The 24,118-nt window shown below is 40.7% G+C and overlaps 1 protein-coding gene across 4 annotated transcripts in view; it reads right to left on the bottom strand.

The window, feature by feature from the left end:
- The window catches only part of TRIM71 (tripartite motif containing 71), a 62,140-nt gene that overhangs the window by 8,528 nt on the left and 29,494 nt on the right, over positions 1-24,118 (bottom strand). For all 4 annotated transcript variants that reach the window (XM_068205959.1, XM_068205973.1, XM_068205950.1 and 1 more), the window contains 2 exons: positions 10,662-10,829; positions 1,454-1,588 (listed from right to left, as the gene is read on the bottom strand). In XM_068205959.1, coding sequence (XP_068062060.1) covers positions 1,454-1,588; positions 10,662-10,829 — 303 coding nt within the window. The remainder of the gene's footprint in view (positions 1-1,453; positions 1,589-10,661; positions 10,830-24,118) is intronic.

Below are 24,118 nucleotides of genomic sequence, written 5' to 3'. Positions count from 1 at the left end.
AACACAGAAGGTTGCTGCCAGTCCCTGCTTGAGAGACTGATGTTGGTGCAAAAATGCCTGGTTTGTAACTCATCTATATAAGCCTGTGTCTACCCTTACTTGTGAAAAACCACTTTGGACCATCTGGCGAAGACACCTGCTTCGTAAAACTAATGTAATGTGTCTTTGTTTTATTGTTACAAAAGTACATTTCCTGATGTCTGAATACTTGCTTGGCCTCAGAACAATATCTGGAATGCATTTTAGTGAAGGAAGACTCAATGTCTGAAGACTCCTGGTTAGACTCTAACTAGATAACACATGTACAAACATGCTGTAAGTTGAGGTATGTAGGTTTTACCAAGCTGTAAAATAATTCTTCCAATAGTTGTCCAAGACAAATTACTGATCTTAGGTCTCAGCTTAATCCTTAGACTCAGCTCTGGTATACAAAATTGTTTATTAGCATGCTTGATACAAGAGCTTGATAGACTGAGTTTGTTTTGCTAAAATCATTTGCCACCACTGTGTTTCCTTCTTAAAATAATGTTTTGCAACTTTAAGAGAGCTTGCTCTCAGTGCAGACAGTCCAACAAAGTGCATTTCTACAGCACAGTAAGATAAAAAGAGCTCAGGGGCAGATCTTACTCCTTCTGTACTAGGAATACCTTAAAAGAGAAGGCTGCCAAGCTTCCTGCAGAAGGTTAACAGTGAAAAGTGAGCTCATCACCCTCAATCCAAAAGCTAAAACAGCAGCATTTGAAGTACACTAACTACATAAAACGCAATTTTAATCTTGCTATTGACACTTACAAAAGAAAACAAAGCTTCTCTTGAAGGCGACCATGACCACTGAATTACATTTCTGGAATAACAAACTTGCCTGTTACTTCCTTTCCTCCTCTCAAAATATCACACATGCATTGTTGAGCTGAAATGAGCCCATCAGTTCAGAATTGTGCAGATACTCTTGCTGGAGAGTACTCTTTTCTTATATTAGTTAAAAAAAACTACTTAGAGGGACGATGCTACCTTGATTGATAGTATAGGTTTTTAAGGATGGGGACAGTGAAAGTTGGTCTCAAAGAATTTCTACTAGCATTTCTAAAAACAGAAAGGGACAGGATAGGATATACAGCTTTGCTCCTGTCCTTTATAAGGAGTGGATTGGAAAACCAATTATACTATGCAGCTAATTCTAGAGCAGCCCATTACAGATATTTTGAAGACATTGTTTAGAGGGGATCTCCTCTCGGGGCAGCTGCTGGGCCAGCAGGGGGAGTGACCAGCCCATGTGTGGGGCTGTGCTGCTCCGAGGATCCAGCAGCCCCTGCAAAACCCCACCAGCGGCTCTGGTTAAGGAAACCTGCAGCTTTCCTTGAATATCAGAATCTGGCTGTGTAGTAGTTTGAGTAATTTTTCAGTGTGAAAAGCACTTGTCAGCAGTGCAAACCACAAATGTAAGGGTGCATACCTTCCAGAGCAGCTCGCATTCCCGCTCTTCCAAGGCCTTCTTATGTCTAGTGGTCACTACTTTGACTTCAGACTGTACCACCTTCGCTTTCATCTCGACTTGCTCTGCCACAGCCTGGGCCTGTTCAATACTCAGCTGGGGAGGAAAAAAGACACACACACTTAGGGCTTGACCAAACCAACTAAAAAAATGCATCAGAGGACTGCTGCTTATATTTTACATCACATGCTACGCCTTCAGGTAAAGGCGTAACATGACAACTCTTAGTTTCTTACTAGGCCTTCTTCACCCATTTCGTACACTGCAGCCTAAAATCTGTCAGGATTCTTTAAATACATCTATTACATGGAGTTTACACCTCCACTGTGCCTTGCACCAACACCATAGCACTAAATTCCCTGTGCAATTGCAGCAAGCAGCTAATATGGTGAACAAGAGACTTGCACAGAAATTCATACTCATGTTTTCTTCCATGTAGAGAACCCAGGTTTTTCTACCCCCTCAAAATGGTTCAGACGTGATGGGTCTGCTTATAGTAAAAAATGACACTGTAGGGAAGAGACTGTGCTGTCTATGCATTTGAGCTGCACAGAAATACCCCTAAAAGAGTATGGAGATAATAAATTTAAAAAGAAAATCAACGAACAAATGGTTATCAGTAAAAAGTATTCATATAGTTATTGACATCTTGGGTAGAGGTGTGAATTATTTCTAGTATTCAAATTATTTCTAATATAACCTTGCAATGTTAGTATTTTTTAAATATTCTGTAGTAGTAGTCTGCAGAATGGACCCGGAAGGAGCACGTCTCTTTTTCCCCCCTTAAATTAAAAATGGTTTCCGCAAAAAAAAAATCCATCCTAAACTACTCCCAAGTTTCACAAAATATTACAGAAAGGGGCATAAAAACAAAGACCAGGCAAATCTGAAGGATCACAGTTCCCAATGGAACAGGTTCAATCAGCTAAAAAGTAATTTAAAGGCTTTACCATACATTCAGAACCTTCAGGAAGATACCCTCATTTTAATTGCACGTATGAGGATGTATCAATCTAAGAACCACCTGTTGCAACCATCTGTGAACTAACCAATGTGATCCAGCATCATTGAGGAAGTCAGACAGGACACATTGTCATCTTTCACTGAATAGCTATAGTATTTTTGAACTCTTTGTTCAGCAGCATCTAGTTTATGCCAACAACTGGAATGCTAAAACATAAAAACCTAAATATAGCATTACTTGGACATTTTAATTCCAGGTAAGTTATTTTAAGACAACTAGTCTGAACTAGACTTATTCTTCCAGGTCACATGGGCGATCCTTTTCTGTAAAAAAAAAAAGAAGACTAACTTGGCCAGGTGATTGCTCTCTGGAGACAAGTTGAAGACAACCCTGACAAAATCAGACAAGACAACATTTCTGTCTTTGCTCCAAAGAATTTTCCTGCAAACTGTCAGGGGAAAACAGGAGTGCTACTTGACAGCCAGCCTGCAGCCCAGGGCTCAGTAAGAGGAACAGGTCTTTCAGCGCTTCCTCCTTCATGAACTTCCAGAGTCAGCATCACTACAATTTTAACAGGGAAAGTCTTTAACAGGGAAAGTCTTCAAACTCATAGACAGCCTATATATCCCAGTTCCAATGGAGGCTGCCCTGCCCTCTCACAAAGCATCTGGCAGGCAGATTTGACAAAAAATGAAAATCTCGTTACAACAGTTAGCAAAGTAGACATGAAGTCACAACTAGCCTTGTATTAAGACTTCATAAAAGCCAATAGGCCTCAGACCCAGCTAGAAGAGGCCACACGTAAGAATACTGTGCCTCTATGACCTCTTTGCCATTCAAATACAGAAGCTGCCCTACTGCAGGGGAAAAGCATGCATTTCTTCCAAAACAGACCTCGATTCCCATCCAGTACAGCAAAATACCTTTGTTCCCTTTCAAAGAGAAAGAGGTAGCACTTTTAGAAGTGTCAGGGAAACTATCCACCCATATTCCCATTTTAACAATGATCTCTGTGAAAACATAAAAATCTTGATTTACTTATTTTTGCTTTTTGTACTCAGTACCCATTTAGAACTATGATCTACATATATGCACCCCTTATTATACCTTAGGGATAAGAGCAATCCCAACTTCCTTCATTAATCCCCACTAAAACCAGAGTCCACCTTTCAAGAACTCCATCATAGCAGGAGAGGTAGTAATTTCCTGTGGATGCTGGGATCTTTCAGCTATAGGAACCAGTTGTCTACCAACTACTCATGTCATCATCTGGATTTATTTTTACTTGCCCAAGTATGACAGCTCAGATCAGTGGGGGATGCCCAAAATGTTAAGATTCTAATATCATCCAAGATATTGGTGAAGTTTTGGTAAAATTCATAGGATTCTGCACTCTGCCCAAATAAGCTAGAACAGCCTAGGAAGGCTGACCAGCAACAAACATGCAAAAGTATGATGGGGGGAAACAGCAATAGCAAGTTATCCATATCTGAAGCAAAAGCCAAGAGCATTAAGTACAACTTTTGGGAGTCTTCTTCACATGGAAATCCCTTGTTCACTTTGATTACATAACTGTAAGATGTCAGAGTTCTGCCACGAAAACTCACTCCTGCTGTTTCTGCAGGCATTTTCTGTACTGAACTTGTCTTGGAGAGGTCAACTTTTTAGGAAGCATGTTAAGCAGCAGTGTTTCTTGTTCTGGTCAGACACCACACAATATTTTTAATAACAGATCCTTGTAAATAAGAATAGCTTTTATCATGCTCTCTCCTCATGGTATGTCATAATTTTCCCAGTGCTAGTGAATTAGATGGTCAACCGGTTCACACACTAGGGAGACAGAAGACAAGGCCTGTGTTTATCCAAGAATTGTGCTGAGTTACTGAATGCGAGATGGAAAACAACCGTTTTGTTTCCTGCTGTTGGCCAAGAAAGTAAATAATCTATTTGCAGCTGTACCTCTCTACTGTGGCTTCTCAGGTCTCTAAAGATGACCAATACCACTCCCCATTCTATTAGAGATGTCACCAGTGCCTTGTGTTTGTTAAAAACAAGTAAAAACAAGTAAAACACTACTTTGCAGTGTATCTTGTAAACTTTAGGGTTCAAACTGGTACTTCCAATTCCTCAAGAGCAAAATTTAAGTAGTAGCAGGTGACATGTTCCAGGGGACCACCACACAAGGAAACTGCACACAGAGCTTCCAGTGAGGCAGACAAACATGTTTCCATGAAGGAAAGCACTGCAGACATCCATCACTAGCTCCTGGTACCAGCACATTTCAGTTTGGAGTAAAAGGTGAAGGGCAAAGGTTTGTATCGGAACCTGGGTGTCCTTCGCAAGCTCCCTGTAGGTGGACACCTCTGGGAGCTCCCCTTTATCTACATTTCACCACCTGAGGGAAAAACTAGTGATGGTCTTGCTCTAGTGGCTACAGCAACTGATGGTACAACATGAACCTATGAAGAAACCAACTGCAAGAGGCAGAAGTAGCAGGGTAGCATTATAGAACTTGGCCATGCTTCTGGGTATCTATGCTGACTACAGAGGTGCACAAATCAAGACTTGCCATTTTGTAGAATGGCAACATTCAGTAATTTTTTGTATTTCCTGTCTTCTGTTGAACAGTAGGAACTAGAGCCTCAAGATACAAAAAAAATTTCTATGATTTCATGTTTACCTAAATATTCCTATGGGATATATAATGTTCTAGACTCCCAGGCTTTAGCTAGTGCTGCTGCTTTATTAAATGGAAAAAAAAATGGTCAAAGCATAAAATGCTCCAGGAGAAAGAAAAACAAGCTATTACATAGCTTGTGCTCTGAAGAGCTGTGACAGAGGTGCTGATGCCGTCACTGAATGGTTTCTGCTGTCTGATACCCAAATTAAATCAGTATGCCCACAGTTATGTCCACACAGCACACAGTTATTTGAAGAGGCTACCTCAGGTCTCTGAAACAGCAGGACCTGTTGACCTAGGTGCTGAGCCATGATGTTAGATCACACCGATTTAGTCCAGGAATTTATCCAACTGGACAAACTGCAGCACAACACACCACAGTGGAAGCACCATGAGATGCAATAAAGGCTGCTTATGGTAACTGTACTGCAACTCATCAATGCTGGCTTGCATGAACATATTTGAAAAGGTCCCTAGGATTTTTATTCCATCCATCCAAAGATGGGAGGGAGGTATTATTTTTCAGCCATTAATTCTGACATTTAACTTTCCAAATCTCAAGTTTTCCAATGAAGGTGCAAATCTCTGGAGAGAAAACTCAAATTCAAAAGCAAATTTTGGTTCTACTGAGGAATTCTTCAGTATTTCAGGGGTGAATGGACCCCAGGTATTGAATAAAAAATATTAAATATACACTTTCCTACCTCAGTATGGAGGATTTTTAGTTTAACCATTAAAGAATTTAAGACTAAGTTAACTCTAATCAGAGGGGGAAAAACAGCCGAGATGCTTCTTCTCTGACAAACTCCTTTCTGGATTTTAAAAGCACATTAACTACAAAAAATCCTAAAGGAAACTTTTTGGTATGTCTCAAGTTAGCCTTCTTCCACCAATGGAAGGTGTTCCAGCCATAAGTGGTTTGCTTTCAGTTCCTTAAGGCACAAAAAGATACAGTGGGCTTGTTTCACTGAACTTTTCCAGTTACTTATCACTGTGTCAAGCAGGATAAAACAACCAGGACATAACAGTTGGCTTTCCCCAGCATCAAGAACTGGATACAAACCTCCTAATGTTCTCACACTAGAAAAATTGACTGGAAGATCCTACATAATTGCAGTGAAAGGTACCAGGATTTGCAGTAATACTGGTGCAGCTATAGCACAAATCACAGTAACTGGACCAATATAAAGGCTTCAGTCCAATGCATGTAAAACACTACAGCAGCTTCACTTGAAGTTCCTCACAAAGATAATTTTAAAAGAAGCTTTGATGGAGGGAGGGCTAGAGGCCAGGTTAACTCATGCCAGATACAACTAAACAATCATTTTGGTTTGTACTGCAAGAACAGACTTTTTGCCCACAGTTTTAGGCAGAACAGTAGTTTGGACAGTGACACGTGTCAAATGCATCTTCCCCAATAACCATCTGCTCATATCCTGCACTGAGGAACTCACTGAAATACCACACAAAACAGTGGCTAAAAGTATAAAGAAATTCAGCCTCTTGATATAAATCCCAGCTTTAGAAAAGCACAATTGGCTCCATTTTGCTGACAAAGCTTCATTTCAGATTCTCAAACCTGCAAGCCTGACTTCTAAGCCACGCACAAGGCTGCCTGAGCTAACTCAATGTGACAACCCCAAAATGATCCCTTGCAGCACAGCAGTGCCATCCTTCTCAGGTATCAACCTCCCAGCAGCACAGATCCATATGGCAACCCACAGGGAAGCTCCCATTGAAGGGTAGAGGCTCAAGGCAACAGATCAGCTTCCTCCTCTGGCCAGACAAGTTTCTTACAAGTACCCCCTCACCCCCCGTAAAGGTGGTAATCTATTTCATACCACTTCCCCCACAAATTTGGGAGGGAAGCTCCTAAGCCTTTCATGACAGATAAGAGAGCAGCTCCCGCTATGTTCTGCACATGATCAGTCTCACAGGGCAGTGAGAAGCATGCATGGTCAAGCACCCCAGCAAAACCAATTATAGGCTCAGCTAAGAAAGAATTTATCTTGCTTTCCAATAAACCCACTCTTTAAGACATCTGAGATGAACAAATTCAAATGTATTTTAACATGTTCACCTGGAAACTGACCCTAAATGAACATGAGTGCTCAGTGCTTTACTGTTACGCAAGTGCATTAGGTTACATGCATACATCCATACATATATACAGTTACACACGTATAGATGTATTTTAAGAAGGTGACATTTTGAAGAAGCCATCTATCTTTCACCATAACAGATTTACGTTCAGTTTGTGACCTAGTCCTTGGAAAAAATTCTGAAAGAAAACAGCTAAGTGTGCACTTTCATGAGGTAAAACAAGGCAGTGGGACATGCTCCCCACATATAGGAAGGCAGCAGTCCTGATTCCTCCCACACCATTTATCCAGTGTCAGCTTCGGCTTTCACGTCACCCTGTGAATCATTCTGAGTCTCTGAAAAGGCAGGAAAAGTATCCCAGCTAGGAGTATAGCTTTCTGCTGAAATAAGAAAGAGTCCTACCAGCAGCCCAGTTGGATGTTGCTGCTTCATTCCCTGGCACCACCAACAGACCTTGTAGCACTGCAGTGAACCAGCCAGGGAGCTGACCCAGCCAAAAAGCAAACCCACAGAAAAGCCACCCTTTCAGCTGGATCAGTTCATCACACAGGCACAAGTTCTCAAGTTAGAGACAGGCTTAGGAATGCAGGCCAGGACCATCATAGCACAAGGAAGCATGGAAGGCTTTCCATTGCTGCAGAAATATCTCTGAGGAAAAAAAAGCAAGCTTCTTGCTCTTTCTTACAGAGGGCTTGAACTTCCTTGAAAAGTGAGGTTTGGACTCTTCTGGAGTGACAGGCTACATCAGGCTTCAGTGGATCAAGAGGTTGAAATGTATCCCAACTCACAGCATTTTTTTTAAGTCTGAAAAACAATCTTTCCTCCAAAGCCACAGGAAGAGCTTAAATAAACATTTCTTCCTAAAAGCCTTCAACTTTGCTTAACCAGATACTCTCCGGCCAGTTGACTCATGGCTTGATTTCCTCTCTCCTGCAAGGCCACCCTTCAAATTCCACCTTTTCCCATTTACTTTCAACTACCCCTCCTCATCCATCCTCAACATCTCCTGTCAGGGGAGCTATCACTTTCAGAGCCTATTACGAAAGCGTTTATGGTGCAGCAGTATGTATCAGTCCCACTAAGAAGCGGTACTACAATGTATTACTTTTAAAGCCTCTTAGAGTTCCAGTCTTGTGTCCCTCGTATTACAGCTTGTACTGGCATTTAGTTCTCTGTTGACTATTTCCATACTTTTAAGAAAACCACTCAAGCCAATTTCTTTTAACTTACAGACTACTTATTTTAGAGTTTGTTTTGAAATCATGCTGACATGCTGTCTCCTCCCTCAGATAAACATATAGCTTCACAGCCATATTGTCCCAGGAATAAGGAGAGCTCTGCTTCATGAAAACTTTTGAGTTGAGCACCTCTGCTTTTAACAGCATCACATGCTCTTCTGGCTCCTGTTGATGTTGCTTCAGGAGTAGCTGGCTTAGGTCGAACAATTTTCCCATTCCTGCACATGCACACACAGATTTCTACACTGAACTTTATCACAGATCTGTTTGCTCACTACTCTTCTTTTCTGCAATGGTCCAGACTAAGAACCCCACTAAACTAATGAAACAACTCAGCTCTTAAAACATGGCTCATTTTACAGATCTTTACACAAGCTGCTCAACTAATACTTCCAAGACAGCCTCTTAACCTGGATGGGCTGTAGCCAGGCCTGGGCAAAGCTGCATGAGCTAAGTTCAGTAGAGTTGCATGTTCAAGTTACATGAGCACACAACTTTTACCTGCACCATCAAGCAACAATCAGCACATCACAATGGCAGGAGCCTTCAGCATAAAGGCCAGAAAAAGATAAGGGAGGAATGAGCAAAGTAAACTCAGTAGGAAGAAAATCAGGCACAAAAGCATTTATGCAATAGTAGCTCCATGATCTCCTGCTAGTTTCTACTCCAAAACACAGTCCTTAGATGATTTAGCTGTACCAGTTAGATGATTAAGAGCCCTGGAGGTCAAAAGCAGTAATTTAATTACTAACAGGCAAGCCCTTGTCTAGGACAGCCTGGAGAAATTCAGTGATGGTCTTTAAATTAGTATAATTCCTTCCTTCTTGTCATTTTGGGGATGTGTAAAGCATTTCAGTATGCATAATGCTAAAGAGCTTTACAATCCAGTTTAAAACAAACCTTGGAAGATGCTATGTTTTCCAGGATTCTGCCTGAAGCTGGAGTTTAAAGTTAGCCATCCAGCTCCAGAAACTTGTTACACTGGCACAGTAAACAAGTTAACATCAGAAACTGAAGGAAAATGTCAACAACTGATTACTATATATACAAACATAAAATATTATCATTCCACTGGTGCAAAGACTTAATGAGAGACTAATTAGTTGCTTTTGTCTTACAGAACAAGCTTAATTCCTTCATTTACTAGAAACAAGCAGCAGAGAGAGGACAATGAGCTTATGAGCTTTGGGTTATTTAAATTACTGTTTGTATCTTGCAAATGCCAGGAAAGCCCACCCAATTTGGAAGGTAAGTTAACTCCCTATCCATGACATTCTACAAAAGTTTACTCAAAAAAAAAAAAATCTTAGTAGTTAAAGCATATAGTGTTGAGTTTTGTAATACCCAACTCAAATTTAGGACATGACACTAACAAAACTACACGGCAGCAGGTGTGGAGTGAAGCTTTCCACTATGGTCTCCCCATCCAAAGTCTCCCCTATAGACAAAACTACTACTAATATAATATCACACTTACCACTGGGTAATACTCAGCAAAAGTAAGTATCTACATTTTGCTGCAGTTTAATTCCTGATGAAAATTCCTTCTCTAGTTTGAAGCACTGTGCTACCTTCTTTCCAGCCCTTGCCAGGTATAGATGTTTGCACTATAAAACACAGCTGAGGCAGAGCACAGTAATAGGAAGAGTGTGCCTCTGTGTATGCAGAGCAATCTTCTCATGGAGATAGCTCTAGACCCTCTGCACATACAGGTTAAGGAATTTCACACTAATCCAGCAGCTGATTAGTATTTTGTATTTGGTGGCAACACTGAAGACATCACAAGAGCCAAAGGTAGGCAGAGTGCTAGAAGCTATTCAGGCAGGAAGATGCTCAAAGAAAGTCTCAGCTGTAAAAACAAAACCAGGTTTGGCACTGCTACACAAGATCTGAGCTTTCTTGAAACACTTTACACTCAAGTGCATTTGTACAGAGCTTCATATATATTGTGATTTACATGATAGGATTATGCTGCAAGAATGCAAAACCCATATAACAGCACTTTATTTTCAGCTCCACCGCCACTTCTGACAGAGATCTGAGAAAACAGAAGGGGTGAGAAGACTGACAGCAGAAGCAGAGAGCGTTTTGCCTTGACACCTTGCCCTGTAACAGACAAGCTGGGTGGGAGAGGGGGGAGAAGAAGGAGGGGGAAATAAAGTAGTCAAGTTGGGAGTATCTTACTTGAATAGCCTGTCGTCCTTGCTGAACATCTGCCAGGAGCTGAATGGTGAGAGTCCTGGAGTCCTGTAGGGCGTCTTGGAGGTAGATAAAGCTGTGACCCACATGTCGTCCCATGGTACATTCCCGACATATGGGGACAGAACAGGTATCACAGTAGAAATGCAGTACCTGGAAGAAGGGGTAAAAAATTCTCACTACATAAAGAAGAAATGAAAAGAAAACAGAGCCAGGATGTGTTAAAAAAACATCCAAAAGCTCAGCTATAAGGGAGATGGTTAGAGGCAGTAGCAATAGGCAAAGACTTCACAATAGTGTCTCCACAAAGGAAGAGCTATCCTTCCCAGTAAACTCCAAATCATGCCCTAACAGTTAGATGGAAGTGTCATTGTTTTCTTTGCAATACAATACTAGGAAGAGTGTCCACATCAGCTCCTCTTAAGAGCGGAAGCCATCTGCCAACACTTACAGATTGGAGATGGCATCTATGGCAAGTTTCAGGTGAAGACTTTTCCTGCAATTACAAACACCAAATTCTCTTAAGAGGGCCATTCAATAATCAATACACTGGAGAGCTGCAACAGTAGCACACCCACTGCTCACAAGGGGAAAACCAACCACGCATGCCAAGAACCATCCTCTCTTTTCAAAATATGCAAATCCCTATGTTCAGGACAGCAACAATATTGGGCAAAACTCCCCCCTGCCACTTCCATCAACAAAGCAAAAATCCTTTGCTATTACACTGTTTTCTATGCTAGTGATGCTTTGAGATGCTCGAGTTGGAAAACAAGACTGGAACTTTATCGTGCCCATCAGAGCATTTAAATGCTACAGTGACCTGTGGGTAACCACGAAATCCCGTTTTGTTCACAAAGCACTCCCAAACCCTATATTCAAATCACAACTTAGACCAAGATGTTAGCCTAGAAAGCTGGTTCCATTCATCAGCCATAGCTGCTCCCATTCCATCCAGCAGAGGGAAGTAACACACAGAAATAGCAACTTCCATTGAAGCCTGCCTTCTTAGAGGGAAGCAGAAACTGGCTCTCTTAAGTTTTTCTTTCCAAAGATGCAAATGAAGGAGCACAACCCTCCAACACAAAAAAAAATTTCTGTATTCAAGTTTTGCTCTTAACTACACACACTATTTTTCTGGAGTGTAATAATAGAAAATCTGTATTACCATGGAACAGTACAAAGTTTCACACTACGAACAACTTTTCCATCACCAGATATTTGAAGCCTACCTCACAGAAAGGAGCAAGAGCAGAACAAAGATTGGACAAGTGTTTGATATGCCTGTCTTCTCCCAGCTGTCATCCAGCCACTCCCCACTCCAGCTAACAGCTCGTGATATGGTGCATAACATCCCCCTTTCCCTTCTCCCTCAAGAGCAAGGGGAAGGACAGGACAGGTGATTCCCTTGGATTGCTTGGGCTGCATAAAGTGACATTTTAAGCTCCTATAAGCACAACAGCTGAAGTGGTATATGGATTAATTCCTCAAAGGGGTATGTGTGTGTTCATGTGCACATGTCAGATTTTACTAAAACCTGCCATTTTTTTTCTGAAATTAAGTTTTGCTGAAGGGAAACTGGAACAGACTTATGTTTGCTTCTGTTCAAACACTAAATCCTCAAGTGGTGTCTGAGATTCCCATTTTTCCAAGTAAAAAAAAATACCTTAGCTCTGAAGGGCATTGTTGAAACACATCATCTTCCTCAACTAGAGGGATCCTTGTCCTTACACTGTGGTTGTCTAAATATGTATACAATGTTCACTTGCACATGAAGTTCTGTAATTTTGCTGTTGAAATTACAGGGAATGTTTATTACATGTTGCTGAATAACTCCATTTAAACTGAGAAGTTGAGAGAGAATGAAAACCAAGACAAGGTATCAAGTTAAGTCATATGAATCTGATATACTTTAAAAACATACAGCAGGGATTTGGGGCCTCAGTCAAGCAGAGCAGCTGAAAAGAAAATGGTGACCATATGAACAGAAGTCCAGAAGCAAGTTAAATCTATTACTAGTCCTCCACAATAGTCAATACCAGAAGCGTTTGGTCCACTCCTGCTGCAAGGTAGCAGCATCCACTGGGTAAAAGAGTCACCCAGCTGTTCAAGCCAAAGAAAAAACTACACTTAAACTGTTCAGTTGCCTCTTGCCATCCACCAAAATGTGGTGGGAAACATCACTCCTAAACTTAGAATGAAGAGTTACAAGAGCCCTATTCTCATTTAGGAAATAGGCAGATTACACAGGATATGGCAGGGGAAGGTCTTGGATAGAAAATACTATAGAGCCATTGATATGGCCTTATTAATTTCTTAGTCAAACAAACAAATAAAACAAAAAAGATAAAAACAACATAGATTTAAAACAGAGAGCAAAAGATTTAGCAAGCTGGGGCAAAAAGAAGTAGATAATGCTGATCTGATCTCCATCACTACACTTTACCTTAAGTACACAGAGGGGAAAATCACAAAAGCACAATCCCTAGTGCTCTCTGTGGGAAGGGGAGCTAGCCACCTAGCCACCAGAAAAGCACTGACGGAGTCAGCTTCAAGGTGAACTAGCAATTCCCCAGAAACTCCTTTCTGGGCACAAAGACTACAAGAGAAGCCCCAAACTTGGCAAGGGTACAAGGGCAGGTCTCCTCCTGCAGTCAGCGTTACGCACACTTGTCAGGGGCACCCAGCAGGCTGTACATCAGCTCTACCCAGCAAAGGGGGCAGGCTCCCAGAGGATAAAGCTGGGAAATCTCTGGCTGTGCAGGGTACAACAGTGAGGGGAGGTTGTGCCAGCTGGGCTGATGGGGCTGGCTCACAGCATCCAACTTGCCTGTGCTTGCAGCCACAGCCAGGAGTTTATTGTTAAGCTCAAGCCTGCTCACATCCCAGTCCCTAGGTCATGGCCACAAAGGTCATGTACTGCTAGATTAAGTTTCTATGCCTGGTTCTAAATAGAGGGGGATGGGGGGAGCCAGAGCTCCCCTTTCCCCCCAACAAGCAACTCCCTGAAGAAAAAAAAAAAAATCATACCGAGCATAGGTGTAGGACAATGCACAGCTGTGTTCTCAATTCAGAACTGATGCACACACAGTGAGCATCACTGTGCCCCCCTCCTTCCAGTTGCAGCAATGTGAGACGGCCTGCCCACATTTCAGTTCACTGCTACTGCAGCTTTGCAATGCTCCTTCCAGGACAAATAACAAGACTGGTCTTGAAGTGTGGATGGGCAGGAGGAGCAGGAGGGAAGAGTAAGACTAAGTCTTCCTTAGTGGACATCAGCTTACACTCAGGTAAAAAACAAATTACACACCACCCCAAAAATGCAAAACAAAACAAAAATCCCACCAAAACAAAAAACCAAAACAGTACCTACTGGAAAGTCTTAAATATTTTCCCCCCCTCCCTATCTGAAGAGGCAGAGATGAAACAGCCAAAAGATCCATCAAGCTGTAAATTAACTATGGTCCTGTTAATTTCACTATTTACCCAAACATAAGAAAAACTGGTTTATAAGTGAACACCTTCAAACTTTGTGGGTTTTTCCAAACCACATGGGTAGCAAGGAAACAAGTATGAAAGCAGAGGCAGATTTGTCCTTTCAAAGAAATTTATAATCTGGGTAAATTGCATTTAATGAATTGTTTCTTTCTGTAGTAATTATTAAGTAATTAAGTAAAAATACCATTTTAAGATAAAAACTGGTGTCCTACAACACCCTATCCAGTAGGGGAAAAATTAATAAGCAAGTTTAGAAGCTTCTATTTCTTTCTTTAAACTGTTCTACTACATTAATTAGTATTTTAGAATTAAGTGAAAGAGAGAAATCAGAAGGAAGAGGGGACTAGTTTTAGAGATAGTTAAAAGTGATTTATTTTAAAATAAATCAGCTATGGGTTGATTATTTCCCAAACAGGAAATATTTCCTGAATTGGTGGCATACAATTTTAGACACAAAACAATAAAGGGAGCCTACTTCAATTTAAACAGAATCAGTGAACCATGTTACAGGGCTATTCATCTTTTACAGCCACAGCAGCCCAAGAAATACAACAGCAAGGCCATAAATGTGATTGCTTCAGGAAAGGCTGTACAGTGCACCGTAAAAACATTTTACAACAGCAGGAATTCCTGGGTGTCGCTCTCCCCATTTTTTGGTCCATCTGCTTTCAAAGGGGGCAGGGGGATGGGCGGAGATGTTGTTAAACGTCCCCCGGGACTGCACAGCAATCAATCATCATCTGATGAATGGCCACTAAAGTTAAACCCTGACCCCACTCCACAATTCCCACACCAGCTCTTCTCTCCTTACTGCTGACCAGCTTCCAGCATGCTCCCCCACCTTCCAGCCCTCACCAAAATTTCCCAAATACCAAGCCCAGACAAAAGGAATGGAATGTAGTAGGCACCATGACAGAGGAGAATTCAGCAGAAACAGCATCTGAGGAGGCTTATCCTTACATTGTGTTTAAATAAATGTTCTTTCAGCAATACTCACTGTGCCCTTCTCCTCCCAGCTTGCAAACACTTCACTTCTCTCATTTTCAGAGCACATGTGCATGCAAATGGACAATAAAGCATGGGGAATCTAATCACATTAAAAATCTGTTTTCTGTCATGACATTTCAGTGTCTTGCAAGGATTTTATTTAAGCCTACAGTGTTAAAAATTTGTACAAAGCAACAACACACAAGGCCACATTATTTTTAAATTGCAAGTCGGCTCTAAAAAGCTACCCTGTAATCTTAACCAACAATAAAAGAAGTCTACGGACAAAACAGCAGCCTCCTGGTTTCCACTTTTGGAAAAGTTTCAGTATGGTACTTGTAAGTTAACTTAGGTTGATTTTATGATTTAAAAAAAAAAACAACCTACTTACTATAGTCAGTTTAAAGTTTTCCATTACTAAAGGTGTTTTTGTTATCAAGTTCCCCTGACAGTAGCTCAAACACCAGCAGCTTTGTTATGTAGTGTGTAAGGCTTAGATGACCAAGTTTAGAATAAAGCAATTTGCCAAGGAGTTTTGGTCCTAATTCCTCAGTACTGTGGGGTTGGTTTTTTTTGGTTGTTTTATTTTTTTTTTCTTCTCTCCCTCCCTGAAGAAAAAGCTGCTTCTCTGAATGCAGCAATTTTTTTTTTTTTACAGTATTCAAATGAACTGAGTGGCCTAGAGTTTGATACAGATAATTGTTGCAGGTTTAAGCAAAAATAGGTAATATTTTTACACTGTAGGAAACGGGTTTCCACCTTAATGGCAATTTGTGACAATTAACTTGATTCACACCATGATGAAAGTAGTACTTTAGGAACCTTAATTTGAAATTTGAGTGCTAAATAAAAAGACTGAAGACATGGACAAGTCACATGATACACATCAGAACTACAGGCAATTTCCCAGTATACCTTAATCATCTGGCATTCAGAGATACCAGTTAATGATCAAATTGCTCCTAGAACTTGTATTTTAACTTAGTGCTCTGGTGTAGAAGAGACTGGCTTAACACCAATCTTCCTCTCTGCATACAGTGGTAATGGGAAATTGCACACCAACTCCAGAAGGTCTCCACAGCAGACAAGAGAGTTACTTCTTGAACTTAGCTCGATATTCTAACAACAAAATTTCAACAAAAGCATGGGCACTTCGAAGTGTTACAGCCCTATCCTACACAGGGCACACAGCATGCACAGGTAGCTGTACTAAGTGGCAATAGTGAATTTAGTTTACTGTTACCTTCCTTTGCCACTTGGATGAACAGAGGTGGGCTTTGCTCCACTTAGAAATTCATCAAGTGCAAGAGGATCATTCAGTCCTTTTGTTAAATTCACCTTGATTTCCTTACCCCACCTGGAATAATAAAAGCCCAGCAAACAGATGACTTGGCTCATACAAGTCTGTTTATAGGAAATAAAGCTGAAATTCCACACGCTTTTCCAGCACTAGTGTTAATACCCTTCCTTCCCCAGATGCTCCAGTGGGTTCTGTTCCTTGTTTCTCAGCCACACAGGTATCTCTTGGTCCAGCACATGAAGGGGAAGGAAGCTTACAAATAAAACCCCAAATGTGAAACCACACACAGCACAAGGCTGCCACTTCACTCTGCAGTTAAACTGACAGCTACTCTGTGAGGAAGCCCTAAATCTCCCCTGTCTCGCTCCTATCTCCCTCCCTTTACTGATCCAGTCTCGGTGAAAAGATCTGGGTATCTTTACAAAAAGCATAAAATTCATTTCTGAACAAACTATTTTTATCAGCTGAGCCTGGGATCAGAAGATTAGTAGGACCAGCACAAGGAAGGGGGAAGAACCCATAATTAAGGGCATAGAGACATTTGATGACAACTATCTGGTACTCTGCCAACCTCACAGCTGGAAATCAGTGTAAATCTTTTCATTGATAGCATTAGTCTCAAGTTCTAACTGGAAGAGAACAGTATCTAACTGGAGTTGAGTTCAACAGGCTGGTAAATCAAACAGACTACTATACTCTTAAATTCCTAATGTTTACCTCCTTCAATCCTCCTGTGATGTCATGAAGCCAGTAAAAACAGCTACATATTTTAGAGTGGTGACAGCACTGAGTCAGTCAAACCATCCAGGTTAAAAGCAAAGTTTTTTGAAAGACAAACAGCCACATTAATCACTTTTAGAACACCCAGTAGGTATTAACAGCCAGCTGGGAGTGGAGCAGAGACCATTTAAGTTGCCTTTGCCAACACAAACAGCATTTGCAAATTTAAATGGATTTGGGGTAGAAGTGACAATCAAGTTCCACTTCACTCTGATCACTGGAATGGTGTGACAACAGGCTGCCAACCGGGCCAGGAGACAGGAAGCTACACCTTTGACAAAGCTGTTTTAAGGATCTGCTGGCTCCAGCCTACTATGAAATTGCATTCTCTGTGTTTTAAGTTAAAATCTTATAAATGAAACTTCATGTGATGACTGCAGCTTGTGGTTCTAGGCACTCACCTGGCACTGCAGCTTCCCAAGCATTTCTCTTGGCACACCTCTGCCAGATGCACTACGCCCCCATTGATCCACTCTGATTATGGAGGGAGGGAGCACCACACCAGTCACCGGACTTTGGCCATCTCATCAGCTAACTTTCTAAAAGCTCTTGGCTGCAAGGTAACTCAGTCAGCTGACCTAACCACCTCAGACATTCCAGTTATTGATGGACTGGAAAGAGCATCCTGCTTTCAAATTAATTCATTGGTACAATTCTTCCTAAATAGGGATAAGCAAGGCTTAATACTATGTTTAATGTTAACACTGAGGTGATGCAGGTATAATTATCCCACGGTGGACTATTGTGTAATTATTACATAATGGCAAGTCGACATTCAGCAATTTCCTTTGAAATAAGTTGTTTGGAGTAAAAACCAACCAAACAAACAATATTTTGTTTTTAAAAAGTCACAACATCTGTTTCAACACTGAAGCAAGTAAGGTAGGGAAAGATGCAATGGTATCAGTAGCTAGTAGATGACTCAGCCCAAGATAAGTCACAGCTCTTTCAGCTGTGATTTCAATAGGGGAGACCAGCCTGTGCTTCAACATGCAACTCATTAGCTGTTTAAATGCAGCTTCTGTGCCAAATCTGCATGACATGAGTAGCAGCAGGGTGGTCTTGGCACACAGGGGACAGTGGGTGGATCTAAATATTCAACAGTTCAAGCATGCAAGCTAATAGCCTGCTGTGGTAGCTGACAGAGTGGGTCGGGACACAGTTCTACTTTCAAGCCCATCTGTCCAAGGCACTGCTGTGAGTCCCTGCAAATGCTCCACTGAGATTATAAATTCTTCAGCTCTCTGAAAACCAGAGTGTCTTAAAGTTCTGATGCAAAGCTTGGTCATGATTTCAGTGGTGCTGTAAACAGCAACAGGTTGACAACTTCTTTGCTATTGCACAAGGTGCTTTGTATTTTAGAGAGAACCAAATGTTAACATCCCTACTAACTCCTTATGTAACATGTTCTCCCCTTTCCTGCAAAGCTCAGCATGAGAGCTTGTGAAAAATCTTCCTTCTATGCACAGAAAGGCTTGGGCTAAGAGTCAGGGTACACACAAGGCCCCTGTGCCATCTCTGTGACTATCATCAGTACAGGCCTCACCTCTCAAAATCCATATTCCTCAAGCCCGTGCTGTCCCCACACCACTGCAGAGAATGCTTTCTCTGTTCAGGTCCTTGGCAAGTGTTGATCTTCACATGGAAATATGACAGCAAGGGTGCCGTTTTATGTCTTGCAAATGAATAAAAAGTTTTTGTCTCTTAATATACTGGAGACAAACCTTATTATTTTTATGATTTGATGGGGGAAGGGAGTGGGAAGAGAAACAAACAACCCTAAAGTTCCCAGATTTCACTCAAGGGCAGCTGGTCCTCGTGGTGAGGACAAACCAATTGAGAAACAACATGTCAAGCAGATGGGTTGTGTGCAATTTGACAGACAGACTTCCCTGATCCCAACACAAACATTTCTTGAGTAGGATTGATTTTCTTATACATCTAGTCAATCCACCACCACCTAACAAAATTCACTTTGATGCAACTGATTCCCATTAATATTGTTAGAGGGCATCTCTGGGGGGTCAGAAAGCCTATCAGGCTAGACATCTTAAATTCATAATGCTCAACTGCTAGGGAAAAACTCAATATGAGAAGAAAGAACACATTTATCCAGATACTCTTCTGCTTTATCTATTTGAGTTTTGTGATAGATTCTATTTCATGGGTTTTTCTGGGTTTTTTAAATATTTTATTTCTTGTGAGGTTTTGCAGGGGCTTGTGCTTTTTTTTTTAAGCAATACTAGAAACCTTGGTTCAGGAAAGTATTTCTTCAGAACGTGAGTTTGGACTTACTCTTTCACACCATGTAATGCTTCAATTAAAACATCTAGTACTCATTTGCTACAAGAGAAAAAAAAAAGATTGAAAGCATGTATTTGAAAACTCCCACAGCTGAAGCACCACATGAGTAAGTCAAACTGCAGAAGCTGGAGTATACTGAAAAACTAAGTACTAGAAAAGGAAGCAAGAATGAATTCTGAGCCCACTTTCCAGCTTCACTGGCTCCTTGCTCCCCCTTGCTTATGTGGCCTTACTGACAATCACAGAGGAAAAGTACAAGAACCCAGAATCAAAACAATTAGTACAGAACAGTGCTCAAAAATTCCTAAGTTTTAGATAAAGTAGTTTTTATATGAAAGTTACTTGAACATAAAATCAGCAGTAGGCAGCAGCTCAACATGTTTAATCTGTAATCTTCAAGATCATACATTATTTGGGGAGGTTGTCTCTGTGCTGATTATTCACTTAAAGTAATTTTAATAACATTACATAATCTCTACATAAATTTTTTTAAGCTTCTCTTTATACTTTTTTAAAGGAGTATTTGTGTTAGGAAGAAAAAAAAAAAGCATCAACTTGTAGACTAACAAGTCTCAAAGCCCTTTTAACAAAGAGGATTGGTAGCACACATTTAGCAAAGTGAAGCGACTCTGGTATCTAACCCCACCACTACCAGACCCTGGTAACTCCAGTTTGAGTAACAGCCTGGTAAGCACAATCAGTCCACATAACTTGTACAAGACACTGTCCCTCCTCCCCTGCTTTCCAGTATCAGCTCTCCAGAGAGTGATCAGTATTATGGGACTGAATATCCCCACAGAGATAGCACTGCAATTACCATAAGATTATTAGGCTGCTTGCAACAGAACTTTTATATATGCAAAATATTAAACACCTCTATCAGGTTTAAATTTAGTTTGAACTTCCATAGGATTGCTATGGCTCTGTTTTTATGTGGAGTAAAAGCAAATCACAGTAAAAGCAATTTACCCATTAGGGCATAAACCGACCACCTGGGGGATACTATGGAAAGGAATTCCTCCTCCCTACTTTTTCTCAGTGGTAAACTATCCAGGTGGCCAAGTGTGCGTGGCAGACAGGGGAAGGGGTAGAAGGCGGCATCCTCACCTCCTCTCCTTCTCCCCACCCCACCCCAGCATTGGGCTCTGGGCACTGCTGCAGCCCTAATCTAATGGGAACAGCACAGTTCTGCTGCTCCTCCCACTTCTGCCTCGAATCTCTGTCTTCAGAGAAAAGCTGTAACAGGAACAGCCATGGTACTGAACCCCCACAGCAGGAACTGTTAAATTTTTTCTTCTTTAATTGCGAAACAATCCATTCCTATTAAACAAGTCAAGTTACTACCAGTGCCATATGCACATCAAACTCAGGTCAAAGTGAATATGACCAACTATAGCCTTTTATTAGGAAATACAGGCAAGACGCTTGTCTGGGAAAACTGACATATAAACCCATTCCAAGTGTTTTATACCGCAATGTTTTTAGTTACTGCTTATGTGGAACAGCTTTTGTGGAAAGCACAAAGGCAGCGCCGAATTGGCCCACTCTGTTCTTTGCCTTACTCTGTCCCAAACACTCTTTTTACAACAACTATATACCTACATATGAAGTCCTTAAAGAATAGGGCATTTAAGGGAACTTCTTTCTTCACCAAAACAGCCAATATGAACATTTGGAAGGTATCTTCAAAAAACATTTGAGTTCTACCCCTATAACATCATCCTTTTAAAGACTAACACACCAAAAATGTGCAAGTGTAAAATTTTTACTAGCTTAAGTGCACATGTTTCAGAGGACGAAAAATATTACAACACACTGAAGTTTCATTTGGGATTACTCATAAATGAGGAATCTTAATTAAGCAAGACCAAATTTGGATGGCATTAAAAGAAAAGACAAAATTGGTTTGCTCCAAATCCAGGCTGTAGTTTCTGGAAGTGTATTATTATAGGCTTCCTTAGCTAACACCATCAAATTGTACCATCCACGTCAAAAATAATTATTATCTGCTCCCAGCATAGGGCTGGGCACATACACTGCAGTATCTTATTCAGAGAAACAATGCTGTCCTTAAGGACCAAAACTACAATGCTTGAAGTAGAATGTCAGACTGCATTTGTCAGATTAATATGTTTGTTACAACTCCTCTTAATTTTAAGGAGGATTATACAAATCACATTTTATGAAAGACTCATGCAAGCGTTATCCTATGGGCACTAGTGCACTATTACTTCCAACTGAACTCTAGTATTTAATGTTTGTTTTGGAAGACCCAGCTGTCTTAACAGCCACAGGGCATTTCAATAATCATATAACAAACACTACTGCAGGTTACTCTTTAATCCCTCATGAGTGAATGAGTAAATTCTTGTCCATCTATCATATAATTACACAGCTCTGTAGTTACAGCCAAAAAGGTACTGTAAATCATAAAGGAAAGACATCTAAGAATAAGAAAGAGCTGCTCCAGGAAGGCAAAAGTGTTTGCACAGAATATTTTTTTTTCTCCATCACCATAAAAAAACAAACAACAGAAAATTTTTGTTAACAAGACATAATGTGGAAGAACCTATATTTATATATGAAAATTTAAATTGTCCACCATGACTTGTCTTAAGTGTGTCTTTATTTATCCCCCTTCACTTCTCTGACAACAGAGTGAAAGCAAACCCTCGAAGTTGCAGAACTCTGAATGAATTACCTACCCACTGCATACTTATTTTTAAGAGGCTAATATATAGGTACAAACAAGTTTAAAGCCCCTGTTCTCCCATGTGGTCTTTGTTGATTGTGGGAGGATTTTTTTTTAATCCCTGAAAATGTACTTTCAGCATCTCTGTCAAAGAATTAAGAGCTGCACAGTGTCCTATTCTAAATAGCCTTTTTCCTCATGGAGAGGACTTCAGATTGCTTTCCTTCTGAATATGGGAATGCTGGAAAGTGATGAGCTTTTCAGGAAGAATATTCAAGTAAGTGGAAACTGACAGCATGGTTACTACTCCTTCAAAGTGCAGGACAGATGTGAGGTGCTTACAGATAATAGCACTAATAACTACACTTTGTCACTGTGCCATAGATGCCATTGAGTAGTAGCTTCAGTTTTGGGAGAACGAGGACAATCTTCCATCACAGTCAAGGTTTAGGTTATGATTGATAGGCAGTATTTTTAATGCATTCCACACTGCTCTCGTGGGGCAAGTGTACATTGTGGCATTCCTACAAACACCAGAACAATTCTGCTATAGAGCACTACAGCTTTGGTCTAACCAAACTTTAGCAGTTTGATGCCACCCTGTCATGGTTCAGGGCCAAATTTCAAGGACCTTCTTAAGAATTTAAAGGCATTCTGAATATTTAAAATGCTTAAATACTCTGCATCCCTCAGTGAAAGCACCAGCCTTTTCAATAGCAGCATCCACTGTTTCACATTCCACTAGATTTAGATTGCTTCTACATTGTGCAGGCACGGTAGCCTTATCCTAAACTTTAACTGTAGCCTTGTTTAAGCTTCAAATCAGGATAAATGAAAACACAGAAAGCTTGCTCAATCATCAGTGAAGGGAAGAAAAGCTATCCAGGCTGAACTAGAAGAGAAGATTTGAATGTGATTCACTTTACCAAAGGAAGAAGAGGGAAAGGATGGCTAAGAAGGTTAAACCTTTGCCCAACTCTTGAAAAGAAAAATACACATTAGTCTTACTACAAAACAACGAAAAATCCCTATCTACGCTTTCTTGTGATATAAAATTTTAAGAAAGAGGACATTCTTACATTTAAAGTGCACTACAAAAACCTAAATTAGAAACAAGCCATTTCTGACAAGGATCAGCAGACTTTGATGCAGTTTAGGTACATGAACTAGCCAAAAGGTTGGGTTAACACAAGGTATGGTCTCGTGCATCACACACATATCTTGACGGAGGAAGTGGGTAGGCAAGGCAGAAGAAATTTTATTATCTCTGCACAATCAGCAGGTTGTGTTTTTATGAACGCTCTTGTGTACACAAGTCTTGTGTGTTATGCCATGATCATTAATTTTCTATGTATTGCCAAACTAGTCCTACATGTCCCCCTGTTGACTAAGAAGCAAGTACAAGGAGGTCATAGATTAGGTTTATTCTCTCTAAAGAGGAAAAAGCCTTTCTGCAATCCAGGCACAAAACATGCTTAACCAGATCTCCAAGCACGGGACAATCAAACTAAGAATCAACCCTGCTTGGTCAAATGACTTTCAACTAAGCTACCTGCCTTCCCTCCAGAAGATTCTTTTACGTACTATTTTCTCCCCAAAAAGACAGTTATGCTGAATTACAGAATAGGAAGAAGTTCAGGCTTCTGGACTGTGCTGTCATGCAATTATCTCAGCAACTGTGCACAGCATTAAGCGCTATGCTGGTTTCCTAAATTAGTAGTTAATTTATATTAAGACACAAATGAGCACTGGGAAAATGCAATGGGTGTGCGTGATTAAAAATGCAAGGAAGAAATTAAATTCCCAAAGCTAACACAACCACAGTTTCAGGAAAAGCTGCATTTCTACCTTTGTGCTGTACCAAAAGATTAACTTGTTGCA

Source organism: Anomalospiza imberbis, chromosome 1 (assembly GCF_031753505.1).
Source record: "Anomalospiza imberbis isolate Cuckoo-Finch-1a 21T00152 chromosome 1, ASM3175350v1, whole genome shotgun sequence".
Taxonomy (NCBI): domain Eukaryota; kingdom Metazoa; phylum Chordata; class Aves; order Passeriformes; family Viduidae; genus Anomalospiza; species Anomalospiza imberbis.
The sequence above is the reverse complement of the archived record's forward strand: the minus strand, read 5'-3'. Positions and strand labels throughout refer to the sequence as shown.